General features: G+C 41.1%; 1 protein-coding gene across 3 annotated transcripts in view; it reads right to left on the bottom strand.

Annotated features, from left to right (window-relative positions):
* LOC103463029 (voltage-dependent T-type calcium channel subunit alpha-1H-like) overlaps nt 1-18,894 on the bottom strand; it is a 235,023-nt gene that overhangs the window by 3,731 nt on the left and 212,398 nt on the right. For 2 of the 3 annotated variants that reach the window (XM_081603359.1, XM_081603078.1), the window contains 3 exons: nt 15,526-15,813; nt 15,289-15,439; nt 1,227-1,783 (listed from right to left, as the gene is read on the bottom strand). In XM_081603359.1, the coding sequence (XP_081459485.1) occupies nt 1,227-1,783; nt 15,289-15,439; nt 15,526-15,813 (996 nt within the window). Of the gene's footprint in view, nt 1-1,226; nt 1,784-9,156; nt 11,896-12,214; nt 12,268-12,372; nt 12,459-12,598; nt 12,683-12,788; nt 12,869-13,052; nt 13,113-15,288; nt 15,440-15,525; nt 15,814-18,894 lie in introns of those variants that run through there. The other variant, XR_014085974.1, reaches the window with a different exon arrangement.

Genomic DNA, 18,894 nt, shown 5'->3' with positions numbered 1-18,894 from the left:
TTTTCTGGGCATTTTCATGTTTTCTGTTCAGCATAAGGTTGGATACTATTCAAAATAATTATACATTTTGTCCACAAAAACAATGATGCAAAAATTATATTGTGTGTGTTACTAGCAAATATGTCACAATAATTTAAAAAAATTATGATCCATCCATCTAAAAATCCATCCATGGATGCTAACTGATCATTTTTACTTAAAAAATCCATCTACATTAAAATTTCGAACTAAGCTGCCTTGTTACTCCAAGAGAACCGCAGAGTTCTGTTGTAGAACCAGAGTTCTACAACAGAACATTGGTTCTGGGACCCAGGGTGCGACAACAGCGACCCTGTTGTCGCACCCTGTTCTACAACAGGGCTGCTCAAGTCCAGTCCTCCAGAGCTGCCATCCTGCAACGTCCAGATGCTTCCCTGCCACAACACACCTGAATCAAATGAACGGCTCGTTAGCAGGCCTGTTCAGAGCTGATCCTGGTCTGTTGGAGTAAAGATGCGCATAAAAGTTGCAGGACGGTAACTCTGGAGGACTGGACCTGAGCACCCTGGCCTACACAAACAACACTTTCACTTCACTGTCTATGTGTAGCTTAGTTAAAATGGTTCAGGTAAAATCCTGCTCAAATCACCATCTGCTGGTAAAACGTTGTATTGCATTCACCTTAGGAAGAGCGGGGTACACACACATCGTGACATTGACTGATAATCATTCTATACTGTAAATGATTATGGAAATGATCATTTACATTTTCATAATCCATAAGTAGCTGTATAGCTACTTCTGATAGCTCTACAGCTATCAGAAGTAGAAAAATCAAATGCAAGATGTGAAAAAAGGAGGACTAGCAAGACTGGTCACTGAACACCATGCTTAGAACATTCATGTGTTGGAACCCATGCAGAATCAGTTCCTTTAAAGTAACTGATTCTGATATCCATCAGAATTAAAGATGAACAACTATTCATAGATCTGTTTACCATTTAGCTCCGACTCTTTAGTGTCAGACCCTTCCTCCCCAGAAACAATTATTTTTGCTTCTATGAAACTAAAGTCAGGCACTTTCTGCAATTTCTTCAGAAATTGGAAAGTCTTGTTGCAAATAATAGGTTAGCCTAATCACATCATTTTTATGTATTTCTTTTCTTTCATAAAATTTAAAATTTCTGTGCATCAGTGAAGACATAAAATATGACTTTAATAAGAGATAGCAGCAGAAAATGACGCACCTGTCTCCTTAACTGTTTGCCAGCAGAGCGGAAGGATGCTGGTCTCTTTAAGATGAAACTTTCTGGAACATAGGTGGGGCTGAGCTTGTTTCTGTCCATACTCTCTTCAGGACGGAGCCAGCAAGAACGTCTGCTCTCTGCTTCTGTAAGACTCAGCCTGACAGACGGACATCTCTCCATGCTGTGGCTGGACTGCAGCTTCGGCCGGTCTGCGATCAGATCAAGGTTCAGTCTGTACCCATCCATACTGTGAGTGGAGCTGAGTCTGTGTTTGTTCAGTCGACGGGTCGGACTGAATCTATATCCATCTATACTGTGAGCTGAGCTCAGTCTGTGCCTGTTTGTCCGCTGAGCCGAACTGAGCCTGTGGCCCTCAATGCTGTCAGCCGGACTGAGTCTGTGTACGGAGTGCCTGTCGATGCTTTGGGAGGTGCTGAGCCAGATGATGGGCCTGGAGCTATGTTTAGAGCCCAGTGAAGCGTGGCTGATTGCAGGAAGAGCTCCTGGAACCTGCAGCAGAGAGCTGCCTGCACTGGAACCCAGAGAGGACGCAGAGCCTGTACAAAATCACCCAAGAATCAGACATACATTGCAAAAACACAAAATCTTACCAAGTACTTTGGTCTACCTTCTAGAGAAAATATAGTACACTTGAAATAAGACACAACTAGCTTACAAAGTAACTTTTCAGCAAGATGTAGGCGCTTGTTTTAAGTCGATAATTCTTGAACATTGATGAAAAGTACTAGTTCCACTGGTAGATTTTTTTCACTTATAACAATTCATTTTTCCCATGTTATAAGTGAAATCGTTTGAGTCTCCGTGTTGTCCTGTCTTCCCTTTGATTGTTCCCAGGTGTATCTCGGTCCCTGATTACCCTCCGTGTATTTAATGTCACCTGTGTTTCTGTGTCTTTGTCGGGTCCTTGTTGTATTCTGTCTTGTCTTCCATCAGATGTTTCTTGTTTGCCAGTTGCTACCAGTTTCGAGCCTTCTGCTCTACTGTGCTGCCTGGATTTGGAACAATTTGTCATATGTAACAAAAGCTGGATCCATCTTTATGCAGCTCATTAGGATGTCATTAAAATCATCATTTTCTTCCTTTTAACCTGGGTCCGTTGCGTCTGCCTCACCACTTCACACTGCACTTCATGACAAAACCAAGCACACAAAAACATGATTTGTCTTCAGGAACTGAATTTAGAAATGCTATATTTGTTATTTATAAGGGTTTCTATAGTTTACAGACATTTGAATTCATCTGAGTACCACGAGTCTACAGAGAAAAAACAAGTAAAGAAGACACTCCAAATTCTGTTCTATTGGTTTAAAAGAAAGAGTTTCATTTTCCATTATCTACTTTGCTCAGAGACATTAAGTGAACATCTACCTCATATTTCAATGTAAAACCAATTAACAAGTTGGAAGTGGACCAAAGATCCTCTTATTGATTGCACACTTAACCTTCTGAGCCACCGACGTTACTAATTATAACTGGGGACATTACACAGTAAAGAGGACTTTGTGCCTCTGTAGTAGGTTGGAACTCTCAGTACTTGTGTGCGCACATTTTTCCATTCATTCACCTGTTTTACAATAACACATACAAACACTCCTACTGCAATGTCCTTGAAGGCTTTCATTGGCCGAACAGAGCCTGTAGAGTTCAACCTTTAGTATGAACCATTAAGCATTGACTTAATGTCCGAAAATTGATTCCTAGTGTGTTATTTAGGCATTGATTTTTAATTGGCAGAAAAGTTCTACAGTTTTGACATTTGAATCCAAGTTTAGATTCCTAATAAAGAGTACTTACTCTCCAGGAGTCTCCAAACGTATACATACACTTATCATGGAAATGGACATCATATGAATTTGGGGCTTTTAAGAACAAAACGTTGGAACAACAGGTGGAACGAAACACACTTCCTCTGAACTTTAAAAGTAAGTTTTGGCTGTAGAATTTTTTTTATTTAGTGTTTTTCTCTAATACACAAAAGGTTAGCATTAAACACACAGGATAAAATATTGTCATAAGGTCCAACTAACATTTTCATAAACATTACTTAGCAAATTGCAGAGAAATCACACACTTTTTGTAACCAAAAATAGCATGAGGGCAATGGAGAGTACACGACAAGGAAACTAGGACAACTATCTAAGAGTAATCTATGACTAGACACAAGGAATAAACAAACATAATGAATCATTGAGAAATGGCTGAACTAAAGTAAAATAGAAACAAGGTTGATATAATCAAAATAAGGAACTAAGAAACAATGGTTCTACGACTATGGTATGGTACGACACGGCGTTTTGATAGCACCGCAGACTCTGGTAAGAGCAGAGGGGGAGGAGTCAACAACACCCGGTGTGCAGACACTGACTGTGCACCTCTGACTTGGAGAAATGACTCTGAAATGCAGACCTCCCTACCTTCCCAGAGTTCAGTGTAATAATGATCACTGTCGTTTACGTTCCACCCTCTGCCAATGCAAATTTGGCTCTCAGAATACCGTATAACAGCATTAATAAATAAAAGAGACGCTATTCAGATGCAGTTTTCATTATTGCTGGAGATTTTAATCATGTCAACTTAAAGGTAGTGCTCCTCAAATTCCATCAACATGTAAAGTGCGCTACCAGAGGACTCAATACATCGACTAAGGTCTACTCTAACATCAAATTGGGTTATAGAACCAAGCAGTTACCTCACCTGATGCAGTCTGACCACTGCAACAGATTTTTGATTCCTGCATATACCACCCTGAGGAAATCTGAACATTCCACCATAAAAACCATCACTAGCTGGCCTGTCTGTGCCTCTCAGCAACTACAGGACTGTTTTGGAAGAACAAACTGGGATATTTTTGAACATACAGACCTGGAATTATTCACTGACAGCGTTCTTTGTTACATCAATACCTGCACTGATATTGTTACAGTGAAAAAACGTATCAGGATCTTCCCAAACAGAAAGTCATGGATGACCAGAGAAGTGCAGAGGCTGCTTAAAGAAAGGAACGCTGCTTTCAAGTCTGGGGACAAGGACCTCTACAGCTTGGCACAGAGCAACCTAAAAAGAGGAATCAGAGAAGCTAAAATGGACTACAAGGAGAAGATTGAAGAGCATTTGGACAACAACAACAATAGACATATTTGGTTGGGAATCCAGCACATCACCAACTACAGAACCAACCATGGAACAGCCAAAGGTGACATCTCACTAGCAGAGAAGTTGAGCCACTTCTTTGCTCGTTCTGAGTCCGAGCCTCCAATGACAACTGTCTCTAATCAAGAAGTGCAACTAAGCACCTCTATCTTCCAGGTGGAGGAATTAGAAGTGAGACGCTCATTACAATCTATCAACCCCAGAAAGGCAGCGGGACCTGATGGTGTTCCTGGACATGTGCTGAGGGACTGTGCAGAGCAGTTGGCTGGGGTCTTTACAAAAATCTTTAATCAGTCCCTTTCTCAAGCCAGAATCCCATCATGCCTGGAATCCTCCATCATTGTTCCCATTCCTAAAAAAATCACCCATCACCTGCCTGAACGACTACCGGCTCTCACGCCATTGGTGATGCATTGGCTCTGAACCAGTCTTTTTAAAAGACTGGTTCAGAGCCATATTCAATCATTCATTCCTCACACCTTTGACACACACCAGTTTGCTTACAGGGCTAACAGGTCAACTGAAGATGCTGTTGAAACTGTCCTGCACAATGTCTTGTCCCAACTGGAGCATCAAGATAGCTACACACGTATCCTTTTCAATTTCAGCTCAGCATTTAACACCATCCTTCCTGACAGGGGTGAAAAGTGACGACGATTCTAGGGGCCCTGACCAGCAGGGGGCCCTCCAAAATGTAATTATTTATATTTTGTTCATAGACATAAAATAAAAAACAGGGTCCTGTCAAATATAAAATTAGCCATACTCAAAGATTCAAAGATTGTTTTTAGCAGTAAAAATGTAATGTTATCCTGTCCAGACCAAAAAACACACATCAGTTTTTTTCCTGAACCCCCCTAAATCTGTATGTCCTTGTTCGTTCCTGCTTGGAGCGCTTAACAGCTACAAGTCAGTAGAAGCTGCAGCTGAATACAGCGGCGACTGTGGCAGTAACTATTCTGCTAAGAAAAGATATAAAATCAAGTTTTAAAAAACAAAATAGAGAGAGGGAGAGAGAGAAAGGCAAGAGTGTTAATTTATAACCCAGTTTTTCTCCAAGAAAGATAGGTAGTCTGTGTGAGATTATCAACCATTTAGCATAATTAGCTTAGTTACAAACTATTGTTTGCCTCCATTTCACAGCATTTAATGAATTAAGGAAAAAAATTACCAATATATTCATATACTGTATTTAACTTTCTGATCTGTCCTCTCCTGAGTGAAATTAAAGCTGCAGTATGTCACTTTTATATAAATTTTTTTTTTCACATATTTTTTAAAACTGTCATGATGTTGTGACAGTATAGTATGAGAGGTAATATGTGAAAAATCTATTTCCTCTGCCTTCTCCAGGAGAATAACTCTCCAGGAGAGTTTTAGTGCTGTCAATCACAATCTCATGTGGTGCTGCTCATCCTTCCTCCCCCTCGATTTGTGCCGTGCTGTAGCTAGCATAGCACAGAGCTGTGCAGATTCAAACTGAATGCTCAGTTTAGTTAGCATAGCTACCAATGATGGCAGATAAACGGTTTCTTGCAATGATAAGTTGTTTCTCCACCATTAGCACATTTAGTAGTGAGTGAATGAGGCTAAATGACAGCGCTAAGAGCTGTCAATTGTTTTGGTCAGAACGGTGCATTACTTTAACCAGTAATAGTAATTCAGGAAGGAGACGGAGGAGATTGATTGTTTTCACAGATTATCTGTCTCATAACAAACTGCTACGACATGGTGACAGCTTTACCAAATATGGAGAAAACATATTTTTTATTAAAGTTATGTACTGCAGCTTGAATAAAATGCAACTACATAGCATTTTTGAGAAGTCTGATTGCTTTAAGTGTAGTTGTATATTACTTTTGACTGTTGTTCTTGGAGAGACATTTCAGTATCTAAAACTAATAGATAAAATTTAAGCACCCTACTTGCATACTGGATGAGGACCGTTGGATTTTAAATTCATGAGCTGTAAATATTGTGCTAATTATCAGTATTAAACCAAAAAATGCAAGGCAGATGCGAGACTTTAAAATTGTGACGTATTTTATGGGTCAAATAGACTCAAAAAATTGTAACAGCAGTTGCAGGGGGTCAAGGGGGGGAGACCTGGCAGACCTGGGAATCCCCTCTTCCACCTGTTGCTGGATTAAGGACTTTTTGACGAATCGCAAACAAAGAGTCAGAATAGACCATACCTCTTCATCCATCAACATCAGTACTGGCTTTCCTCAGGGCTGTGTGCTGAGCCCTCTGCTCTTTACGCTGTACACACACGATTGTGTTTCTGTCCATCAAAATACCACCCTTGTTAAATTTGCAGATGATACAACTGTAGTTGGCCTCATCTCAGGGGACGATGAGTCTGCCTACAGGAACGAGGTGGAGCGACTGACAGAATGGTGAACAGACAACAACTTGATCCTAAACACAGTCAAGACCAAGGAGATTGTAGTATACTGAGTTAGTTCCTCATTTAGGTTTAGTTGGATTACCTCCCAGACCACTAGAGGGAGCAGTGAGAAGATAGAAGCAGAGTCAAGCAAGAAAGGCTAAGGCAGATTGAGCTAGCACCTGTAGTGTGTAGGTTGTGTGAGATTCTTGATGAGTTTTTTGAAGCAAATGACATTGATGATAGTGATAAGCAGAGGGCTATCCTTATTAGCGTGGTGGGACCAGCCACATATAAGCTGATGAGAAACCTTGTGAGCCCGGACAAGCCCAGCTCTAAAACGTACAGTCAGTTGGTTACAAGGATGAAAGAGCACTTTAATCCAAAACCAAGTGAGATTGTGCAAAGATACAAGTTTGACTCTCGTTCCCGTCAACTTGCTGAGTCCATCAGTGCATATGGACTCAGCCAGCTTGAGCCAGCTCAGAAGCCTGGCTCAAGATTGTAACTTTGGCGCCACGCTGAACGAAGGCTAAGAGATCGTCTAATGTGCGGGATTGATAACGATAGGATTCAAAGACGTCTGCTGTCGGAGAGTGATCTGACATTTGAAAAAGCATTTCAAATAGCTGTAGCAGAAGAAGCTGCAAACAGGAACGTTTCTGACTTGCAACAGTCAGCGGCGTGTCACAGATGGTAGCGGGGGTAAAGAAAAGAGAGCAGATTGGAAAAAAAGAGAGAGTGAGTGTTACCGATGTCATGGAAAACACCAGAGTGCTGTCAAATGTAGGTTTAAAGACGCCAAATGTCACATTTGTGGGAAAATAGGACATATTGCCAGGGCATGCAGGTCCAGAAATAAAAAGAAAGAGCAGACCAGTCTTAAGGAAAAAGGAACACGGCAAGGCGGGCGCCAAGAACGGTCACACAAATCACACAAGGTATGTGAAAAACAAAATTATGACAATAGTTCAGATCAAGATCAAGAAGCATTCACTCTAGCATGTTTGTCAATGTCTATCCACAAAGTTGAGCCCTTCGAAGTAAAAGTGGAAGTTAACAGAAAAGAAGTGAAGTTTGAAATTGACACAGGATGCAGTGTCAGTCTTATGAATGAAAACCACTTTTTGGAGTTGTGGCATAAAGACAGTCGGCCACAGATTAAAGAAAGTAAACTCTCTTAAATCATAAAGTGGAGAGAAAATTACAGTGGTGGGTGTAGTTCAGATTGAAGTGAACTTTGCAGACCAGAAAAAAACGCTGCCCCTAGTGGTAGTGAAGGGAACTGGGTCAAATCTGCTAGGCAGTGGATGGCTGAAAGAATTGAAACTCAAGTGGGATGAGATTAAACATGTGAAAACAGAGGCACAAGAATTACAGGAAGTTCTCTTGAGACATGAAGAGGTTTTTAAAGAAGAGTTGGGAATGTTAAGAGGTGTGTAGGCAACCATCCGTGTATCTGCAGACACCCATCCTAAATTTTACAAACCCCATTCAGTCATATATGCCATGAGGTCTAAGGTGGAAGAGGAGTTAGAACGACTTTTAAAGGAGGATATCATAACCCCAGTAAAGTATGCAGATTGGGCATTGTGCCCGTTCTGAAGCCGGATGGCTCTGTCAGAATTTAGGTGATTATAAATTAACAGTGAACAGTGCTTCATCACTCGAACAATACCCAATTCCCCGCGTTGAAGACTTTTTTTTAATGCACTAACAGAAGGCAAACAGTTTACCAAGCTCGACTTATGTCATGCATATCAGCAGATAGTTATGGATGAGGACTCCAATCCAATCAAGAAATACCTGACAATAAACACACACCGTGGCCTTTTCACTTTTAACAGACTGCCATTTGGAGTGTCATCAGCCCCAGCTATTTTCCAAAGAACAATGGAAAGCTTGTTGCAAGGTCTACCAAATGTAGTAGTCTACTTGGATGACACACTGCTAACTGGAAGTGACACCAGAGGACACCTGAAAACGCTGGATGAAGTTCTCAAACGACTAAAGGAAGCCGGACTGCGACTTCACAGGAGTAAATGTGCATTCTTACAGGATCAGGTGGAATACCTGGGTCACAGAATCGATGCGGAAGGTTTGCACCCAGTACAAAGCAAAGTGAGAGCCATTGAGGAAGCTCCACCTCCAACCACAGTGACTGAACTAAAAGCTTTTTTGGGGCTCCTAAACTACTACAACAAGTTTCTTCCTAACCTTGCTACACGCTTAGCACCATTACGTCATCTGCTGATGAAAGGAGTTCCATGGTGTTGGAATAAAGAACAGCAGGAAGCATTCAGCTTAGCTAAACAGCTGCTGAAATCAGCCAAAGTACTGTGTAAAGTACTGTGTAAAGTACAAAGTACTCAGCAGACAGAGACATGGTGCTTGCATGTGACGCCTCACCATACGGAGTGGGAGCCGTGCTGTCACATGTGATGGAAGATGGGAGTGAGCGACCTTTAGGGTTTTGTCAAGGACGTTAACGCCAGTGGAAAAGCGTTACTCACAGCTCGACAAGGAGGGGCTAGCCATCATATTTGGGATCAAGCGATTTCACAAGTACATCTATGGTGGGAAATTCACAATCAGCACTGACCACAACCCTCTGGTCTCCCTTTTTAATGAAACAAAACCAGTGCCACAGATGGGATCGTCGAGAGTGCAAAGGTGGTCTATCCTGTTGAGAGCATATGAGTACAACATTGTATACAAACCAGGTAAAGTTCATGCCAACGCTGATGCATTGAGTTGTCTGCCACTGCCACAGACTGATGAGGAGGAAGACTCAGGACAAGTCTTCATGCTGGATGTGATGGATAATCCACCCATCACCACATCCCAAGTGCAACAATGGACAGCTAAAGACCTAATACTGTCACAAGTGCTGTCATGGTGTTTAAAAGGTTGGCCCAACACAGCGGACACTCAGTTCAAGGCCTACAGTCAGAGAAGGTTAGAGTTGAGTGTGAAAGATGGATGTGTACTGTGGGGTGCCAGAGTGGTTGTTCCACAGAAGGGAAGGTCTACCCTTTTAAAACAACTGCATTGTATACATCCTGGCATCTCAAGAATGAAGGGTTTGGCACGTTCCTACATGTGGTGGCCAGGGATGGATGCTGAAATAGAGAAGGAAGTACAATCCTGCCGCACATGTCAGGAAAATAGGAAGGCACCAGCTGCTGCGCCCCTGCACCCTTGGGAGTGGCCAGAGACACCCTGGAGTGGACTACATGTGGATTATGCCGGCCCTCTCTCAGGCAAGATGTTTCTTGTCGTGGTAGATGCACATTCGAAATGGATTGATGTGTATCCCACAAACAGTGCAACAAGTCAAGTTACCATAGAGAAACTCAGACTGTGTTTCAGCACACATGGCCTACCCCAGATGATAGTTTCAGACAACGGCACATGCTTCACAAGTCAAGAGTTTGAAATGTTCTTGAAACAGAATGGAATACAGCATGTTACATCTGCACCTTTCCACCCAGCATCAAATGGCCTGGCTGAAAGGGCTGTACAGACATTCAAACAAGGCCTGAAGAAAACTACAGGGGACATTTGGAAACAAGGTTGGCAAGATTCCTGTTTAACTACAGAATCACACCACAAAGTACCACAGGCTTGTCACCTGCTGAACTGCTGATGTCACGGAGATTGCGTTCTACGCTAGATCTCCTGCTGCCGGACATCAAGGCGAAAGTACGTAAGAAGCAAGCAAAACAGAAGGAATATCATGACACCCACAGCAAGTGGAAAAGCTTTTCTCCCGGTGATGATGTGTACATCCGTAACTACAGCCATGGAACGAAGTGGGTGCCTGCCATCTTTGTAGGGAACACAGGTCCAGTATCTTATACTGTGCAGATGGGAGATGGACGTGTCATGCGGCGTCATGTTGATCATATCAAGTAACAACATGTGATGCAGAGGGGGATGGATGGGGCTGGAGCACAGTGCGCTCTTCAGGTTCCAGATGAAGTGGTGGCGCTTGGGCCGATGGACTCGGTGTCTCCATCTTCAGGAGGAAGGGCGTTAGAGGAGCCTGCTGAAACAGCTCAGGTTTTTTCCTGCAGTGGATGTGCCAGATGTGGACATCGGACAGATCCACCACCAGTACTACGCTGCTCAGAACGCCAAAGAAAGACTCCTCCTTATCTGAGTGACTTTTTGTGCAAGTAGTGAGTTCCTTAAGTAAGAGTGTTCTCTGGACTCACTAATGTTCACCTTCCATGTTCAATATGTTTTATTCAATGTTTTAAATAAATAAATACATAGAGCGAGTTCTGATAGCACAGTCGTCAGGACCATTGGAAGGTTACTTCTTAAGTTTACTAACCTAGTTGATTCTTAAAGGGGGAGGGATGTAGTATACTGACACAGGACGATAAGTGGGATTTTTGACCCTGTATTCTGACGCGAACGCAGCTAGTCACCGACAGATATCGACAGCAATCGACAATTTACATTTTCACTCACGGGAGTCGAAATCTGTCGATTGCGGAATCCTTGGAGGGGGGGAGTGGCGGTGCGGGCGAGAGGTGTTTACGACTCTACTTAGCATAGCATATGCAAAGGCGCTTCAGCAGACCCACGTGGATTCTGTCATTGGATGAAAACCAACATGTTGGTTGGTTGATGTGTGCCCATTGGATAGCACTTATGTCTTCATAAATAACCCCACCCCAATCATTAAAATTTTTAATGCTGTATTTTAAAAAATCTATATAAAAAATAAATGCTGTATTAAAATATATTCATTTGATATTGCTTATATGCAAAATGTTCATATATGAGGAACATAAAAGAGACAGAAGTTTTTTTTCTTTATTTCATTTTATTTTTTTCACTGTTTGCACACAAAATAAGACAAATGCTTGTCCATTTCTGGACCATCTGGCAGTGTTTTTTGTCCAAACATGAACATTATGCTGCGTTCAGGACAGGCCCAACGTCTCTCCTGTAGCGTGGACCTGACGTCTTTCTGTAATGTAGTCCTGATGTCACTGAGCTCCTGGTTGGAGGAACTTGGGGTCCATCCTAACACCACCTCATAGCTGCCATCCACCCAGAATGCCTCCAATACTCTCTGCCTTCCTCCATCAGCTGTTAATACAGAACAGACAATCATTAAGAGTTACAGGCATATTTTAGTCATTATGAAACTACAGTGAGATTATTTGGCAACTTTCAGCTTCGTATGCACACATAAGACATTAAAACAAACAAACACATTCTTACAAAAAAATAAAAACTTTAATGAAAAAGAGAACACACTTGGAAACAATTGGAAGAAAAAAAGAATTGAAAGCAGTTGGTAATAAATAGTAAAACATAGTTCAAGATAATTTGCTTTGATGGATTTTAATAAATCACAGTATCATTCAAGGAATTGTGACATCTCTAGATTAGTAATAAATCTGACCTGCTTCTTTCTTGAGCTACATCCGGATGACTGGCAGTAGGTCCTGGATGCAGCTGGAGGACATTTTTGTGCATTGTCAATACATAGCATAATTACATTATGTACATAAACAATATTGAAGCATAAAATATCAACATTCTAAAATAGTAGATACTCACACACAGTTGCATCTCTGTCCTCATCACGGACATCAGAATGTTCCTGAAGAGTCTGATTGACACAAATGTGACTCATTCTGTGGAGTCTGTGGAAATAAATGTAAAATTAAAATAATATTGTAGCAAATATATCGCTCTCTCAAAAATACATAAGTAAATAAGTTAAAATTATTCTCAACCAACCATTGTACAGTCGGGAATCAACGCAGTGATTAATTATACATACCGGCTTCATGACTTCGTCCTCAGATCCGTCCTCCATCCGCCATTTTGTAGATCTTTACTGCATTACACACTCTGCCTTGCTGTACTGCAAAATAAATAAACAAAATAAATAAAATAAGGGGAAGATCAGTTTTCCTCGCATACAAATATGCGAGTGTTCACTATCCACTAAATGTGAAATCATAACTTACTGAATCTCTCTTCTTCCTGGTGGACTCAGAGCTCCTCGTGGTCTGAGGTCTGGCTGTTTCTGCTTGGCCATTTTTCAGGTCTGAAAAAATCAAAGAAGATGAGAGTATTTTTAAGAGTTCAGAACATCACATGTAATAGAGATTACAATACCAAATCTCACCCTACACCTGTTTCGGCATTAAGAAAACGACAGACCGCTTTCTGTAAGAAACAAACAAAGCAACTGGTCTCGCTCCACGTGTTATTTATAAAAGCTTTCTTACCGTGAGTTCGGTCTTGTTGGACCGCCGCGGTGTCATCTGTTGTTTTCCGCCGGATCATTGCTAAATATCAAAACGATACTGAAAAGGTAACTCCGTGAAATAGGACTTTTTCTACCATTTCACACAACGCATGGACATTTTTGTTCATGTTGGGTGTAGCAGTTAGCACTCGTTACCACCAGTGTAAATCTTCCTCTGGAGTTTAATGGCGGCTGCTTGACCGACTATAAAAGCTCATTACTGCCACCAACTGGACTGGAGTGTTAAATGAAAGTTGACAGAAAAAAAATACATTCTAAAAGTTGTTTTCAAAAGTTATGTGACAGTATATTTTATTTTTATTATAATTAATTGCTAAAATATTTTTAGATGTATATATGTTTATTTACTCAATTCTACTTTGAGCTGTCTCCTTTTTAGTTTAATCATCTGTAGTTTCTTAAGTCCTGTATTGTGATGTGGAATGACCACTACCACTCCAATATAGCATGACTCTGGGTCTTTAAAGCAATCAGTGAACATTAACATTAGTTTGAATATTATTCACAAAAATACTTTATGTACAATCTCCCACTCTGGAACATGTTTTTTATTATTATTTTTGATTAAGTTGTGCAATTCCTCCCATCACAAGATAAATCTTCAGATAGGAGGAATGTCAAAGTAAGATCACGTTTCACAAAAGTCTATTGTATGTAATCATGCATATTCTTCTTTTATATCATCAATTCAACCAAAACTAAGTTTTTCAGTGCTCCTAACACACATGTAACATATATTTTAATGGATAAGACAGATTGTTTTAATATTCTTTCTCCAAACATACTTCTTTATGGTGAACAGAAGGTAAAAAGGATTAGCTACAAAATGAATAAGAGTCAATAGGCGGTGCTCAACAGTTGATTTGCATTTGCATGGCAATCAGCAACTTCATTTAAATACGAAAACCTCTGCTAGGCACAAGGGGAGGAGGGTGATAGGGGAACACGGACACACAGCTTTTTGACCATTTTTGGCAGTGTTCGACTCTGACAAAAACCTCTTGCTGAAAGCCCTCAATCTCCATGCTCATGGCAGAACAAGGTGTCAATAGCTGTCAAAAATCCAATTTTTCGTCCTGTGTGAGTTAGTTCCTCATTTAGGTTTAGTTGGATTACCTCCCAGACCACTAGAGGGAGCAGTGAGAAGATAGACGCAGAGTCAAGCAAGAAAGGCTAAGGCAGATTGAGCTAGCACCTGTAGTGTGTAGGTTGTGTTCAAGACTGAATAAAGAAGTTAAAGACAACTGCTGAGAGTGACTCTACTTCCTGGAAGTGAAGATATCACAGAGATCATAGTGGATTTTAGGAGAATTAAAAGAGACATTGAACCACTAAGCATCTGCGGAGAGTCTGTGGAGAGGGTGTCAAACGTTAGTTTCCTGGGAGTTCACATAATGGATAACCTGGCCTGGGATGTAAACACAGCTGAACTGGCAAAGAAGGCCTAGCAGAGACTCTATTTCCTGAGAGTCCTCATGAGGAACAATATTTCTCAAAAACTGCTGGTGTCCTTCTAGCGATGCTCTATTGAAAGCATCATCTGCTATCGTCTCTGTGTGTGGTTCCCCAGCTGCACAGCAGCACAGAGGAAGACTCTCCAGAGAATCATAAAATCTGCTGAGAAGACCATGGGCTGCTCTCTACCTTCTCTTGAACATTTCCACAGGTCCATCTGCCTCAGGAAAGCCAAGAATATTTTAAAAGACTCCTCACACCCCAGTCACAATTTGTTCCAGCTGCTGCCATCTGGCTGCAGATACAGGAGCATTAAAGCAACAACAAACGGACTGAATAACAGTTTATACCTGGTAGCCATAAGGGCATTTAATACCCTGTAGCAGTATTTTCATTAATTTTGTTATAATCTATTTAAACCATTGCATGGTTTTATAATGACAATAAAGATTATTATTAATATTGTTATTATTAAATAATCAAAACACAAAATCACCCCAGGTTTCTGAAATGTATTTAATAAAATATTAATTTAGATAGAATAAATATGAATATTGTGTCATGAATCTTAAACATCTCTTAAATACCTTTTTACAGCAGCAATGATGGTCTTTCCTATTACACAACATTACATCTAAGCTGTTTACAAAAGCAATAATCTTGGAAGCAGTCCTTGTAGTGGCTGGAGGCCTCTAAATGTTCTTTCACAATTAAGGCTGCCATAAAAAAAAACTAGTTACCTGAGTAGCTGTAGCTGAAAACGGACTCATGGCCAATGGGAGTGTAAGAGGACAATCTGAGAGGCGGGACGCAAGTGTCGTTGGGGAGAGACAGCATTCGTCCCATTCGCCTCAGGTTTCCATGGGAACACTCCTTGTCTTCCATTTGTACCTGGCCGATGAGATCAATGCCTCTGTCACTGTAACTACCACCTCCAATGTCTTTCACCAACTACTTCCAGGGAACATGGATGTTACCTGGACAGGTGTGTCCATGTTCATCTCCACCTCCAATGTGCAGCTGAGGCGCTGGGCCACCTCCTCCCTCTCCTTCTCTTTCCTCTCCTCCATCTCTCTCCTCTCCTCCATCTCCTCCATCTGAGCCTCCTTGTTGCTTTCTTCCAGGTGCTTCATCAGAACAGCGACCACCACGTTGACCAAAACGAACTGGGCCGTGAGGACAAAGGTAACAAAGTAGACAGGGGAGATCAAGGGCAGATAGTTGAGGCAGTGGCGATCGTTTGGGCGACACTCTCGCAGTGTGTCCTGAACAAGGAGGCGAGAAAGTAGGAGAAGATAATGAAACAAACGGAGGTCCATCTCAATAAAAAATAGATCGAGACATTCATTTTAGTAATTCAAAATAGTAAGCTCATGTTATATAAATTAATTAAACATGTTGATATATTTGAACAAATAATACACAAAACCGAAAAAATATTTATTTTTAATACAGCAATGTTAACCTAATGAAAAGTATGCCCAAATATTTGCATGTAATATTTGTTTTGAACTGTCTTACTGAATCAACTCAGCGTGGCATAAAGGAGGTCACCGAGGTGTTAATGAAGCCCAGGTTGCTTTAAAAGTGCAATGCGTAACTTTTTTTTTCTTTTTACATAATTGATAAAACTGTCACCATGCTGTGACATTATGTTATGAAACACATAATCTGTGAAAAGATTATGAAGAAATGACTGCTCCTGAGATGCCCTGACCAGAAATCAATCAGAGCAAGGAGGAGGATCTCAGCGCTGTCAGTCATACTTATGTACTTGCTGCTCAATGTGCTACTCGTGGAGAAACAACTTATTGTTGCGGGAAAACTGTTTATCTGTCATCACTGGTGCGGATAACTAGCCTGATTGTCCATGGTAGGCTGTGCTAGCTGCAGTGTAGCGGAGAGAAAGGAATGGACAAGAGGATAGGCAGCACCACACAGAGGGATGATTGACAGCAGTATGACCCTCTTCCTGGCTCTGATAGGTTGTTTCTAGATAGAAAGAAGGCAGAGGAGCTTGATTTTATGCAGCTTGCTTCAACACACCTAGAGCAGTGTTTCTCAATTACTTTCTGTCATGGCCCCCCTACTGATCATAAGAGCTGCGGTTCCAGACCCGGCTGGTTGGGAGTTAGCCGTTGATTGGTGCATGGGTTGCGGGGGCGGGACAAAGACGAATCGTCTTCCAGATTTCCGGGTTAGATGAACGTCTGTTATTTTAACATGTGGTGTCAAAATATTGCCGTCATAATCTATTCTTACCCGTAAGTTTTTAAATGATAATAGTGACAGAATATTCAATTGTATTTTTATTTTCTTTTGGTTAAAAATAATTTTAAACAAGCTGAACGAACAATCCACATCATGCCACCACATCAAACAGATAAAAATGCAACTTTTTCCGCAGTTAAAAAAAATACACTCACTGTGGTCCCACTATAGTCTAGATATAAATTATAAAATTTTATGTTTGCACCTAAATTATGAGCCATTTATCTGCGGTATCGAGAATGAATATCTCAAATTCCTGGTCTGCATCAGTTGAACATAATCTCAGGGTTTTGATGTTGATCTGAATGATGAATCTCTGCTCTGTTACACTGACTGGGATTACAATCGGCTCTTCCGCCAAATATTTTAATGCTAAATGTAAATCAGTGATACTTGAGAATAGGGACAAAATGGGTTTTAATTTTCCCCATTTTTTAAAAAATTATTTCTCAACCTTATGTATGCAAATATGACAAATACTGTTTTGGAAATGTAAAGATGCTAAGGTACAGGCTCCCAGTTGCAAAATTTTTTTAAAAATTACATTTTTAATTGACCTGACCCAGAACTTTGTCATCACCATCTGACGAAAATAGATAATTTTTTAATGACCCTATTAGTGATGTTTTACTAAGTTTTATAGACAAATGCTTCTCAAGAAACAAATTTTTTTTAAATTTAAAACAAGAAACAACAAAAAGCCCATCTGATGTAGTTGACACAGATGTAGGTGACAAACTAGTGAGTAAAAAGAAAAACTTGATACATGTGAAGTAATGCAATTTTTGTAAAATAGATTAAAATGAATTAATTGCACATTTAAGTGAGATTTGTCAACAATTTTACTGAAAGAGTCACAAAATCTCTGATGGAGTTGACATCTGACGGAGTTGACAAAATACAAAACTACCTAAATGTATATGATGTTATTCTGAAGGAGGACATGTTCTAGTTCATCAGGTCCATGAAATCTTTACATCCATCCATCCATCCATCCATCCATTTCCATCCATTTTCTTCCGCTTATCCGGGTTCGGGTCGCGGGGGCAGCAGCTTCAGAAGGGAGGCCCAGACTTCCCTCTCCCCAGCCACTTCTTCCAGCTCCTCCGGGGGAATCCCAAGGCGTTCCCAGGCCAGCCGAGAGACATAGTCCCTCCAGCGTGTCCTGGGTCTTCCCCGAGGCCTCCTCCCGGTGGGACGTGCCCGGAACACCTCACCAGGGAGGCGTCCAGGAGGCATCCTGACCAGATGCCCGAGCCTCAACTGGCTCCTCTCAGCGTGGAGGAGCAGTGGCTCTACTCTGTGTCCCTCCCTGATGACCGAGCTTCTCACCCTATCTCTAAGGGAGAGCCCAGCCACCCTGCGGAGGAAACCCATTTCGGCCGCTTGTACCCGTGATCTCGTTCTTTCGGTCATGACCCAAAGCTCATGACCATAGATGAGGGTGGGAACGTAGATCGACCGGTAAATCGAGAGCTTCGCTTTTTGGCTCAGCTCTCTCTTCACCACGACGGACCGGTACAGCGCCCGCTTCACGGCAGACGCTGCCCCAATCCGCCTGTCGATCTCCCGCTCCCTTCTTCCCTCATTCGTGAACAAGATCCCCGTTTCCTTAATCTTTACATTATACTAAAATTAAGCTTTTATTTCACAAAATTTCATCAAAGTTTTTTAAATTGTCAGTTATGGTGTTGACACATCATGGTTGTGACGAGCAACTTAGGAACAAAAAGAAGGAAAAACTAAAGAATAACATAAGCTAACCAGAGCTAACTCGCCCTCTTAGCAGAGGAAAAGGAAGGAAGTGGTCATGGGGTCCTCAGAAGTTCTGGTGCCCCCAATAATGCCTGATTTTTTTTACATTCTTATCATTTCTGACGGTGTTGACAAAACTAGGGACAAATTTCAATGGAGTTGGAAAATATATAAAAATGATTTTTAATTCAATTTATTGATACTTTTATAATTATTTATATGACTACTTATACTTAATTGTGATAATATATAATTTTAGTATTTCTTTAATTGTTTTAAACTATTATAATGTATTGAGTTCTGCTCCTGGACAAGGGCTT

Source organism: Poecilia reticulata, chromosome 1 (genome assembly GCF_904066995.2).
Source record: "Poecilia reticulata chromosome 1, P_reticulata-male-v2, whole genome shotgun sequence".
NCBI lineage: Eukaryota > Metazoa > Chordata > Actinopteri > Cyprinodontiformes > Poeciliidae > Poecilia > Poecilia reticulata.
Note: the sequence above shows the minus strand (reverse complement) of the source record. Positions and strands in the feature narration are given on the sequence as shown.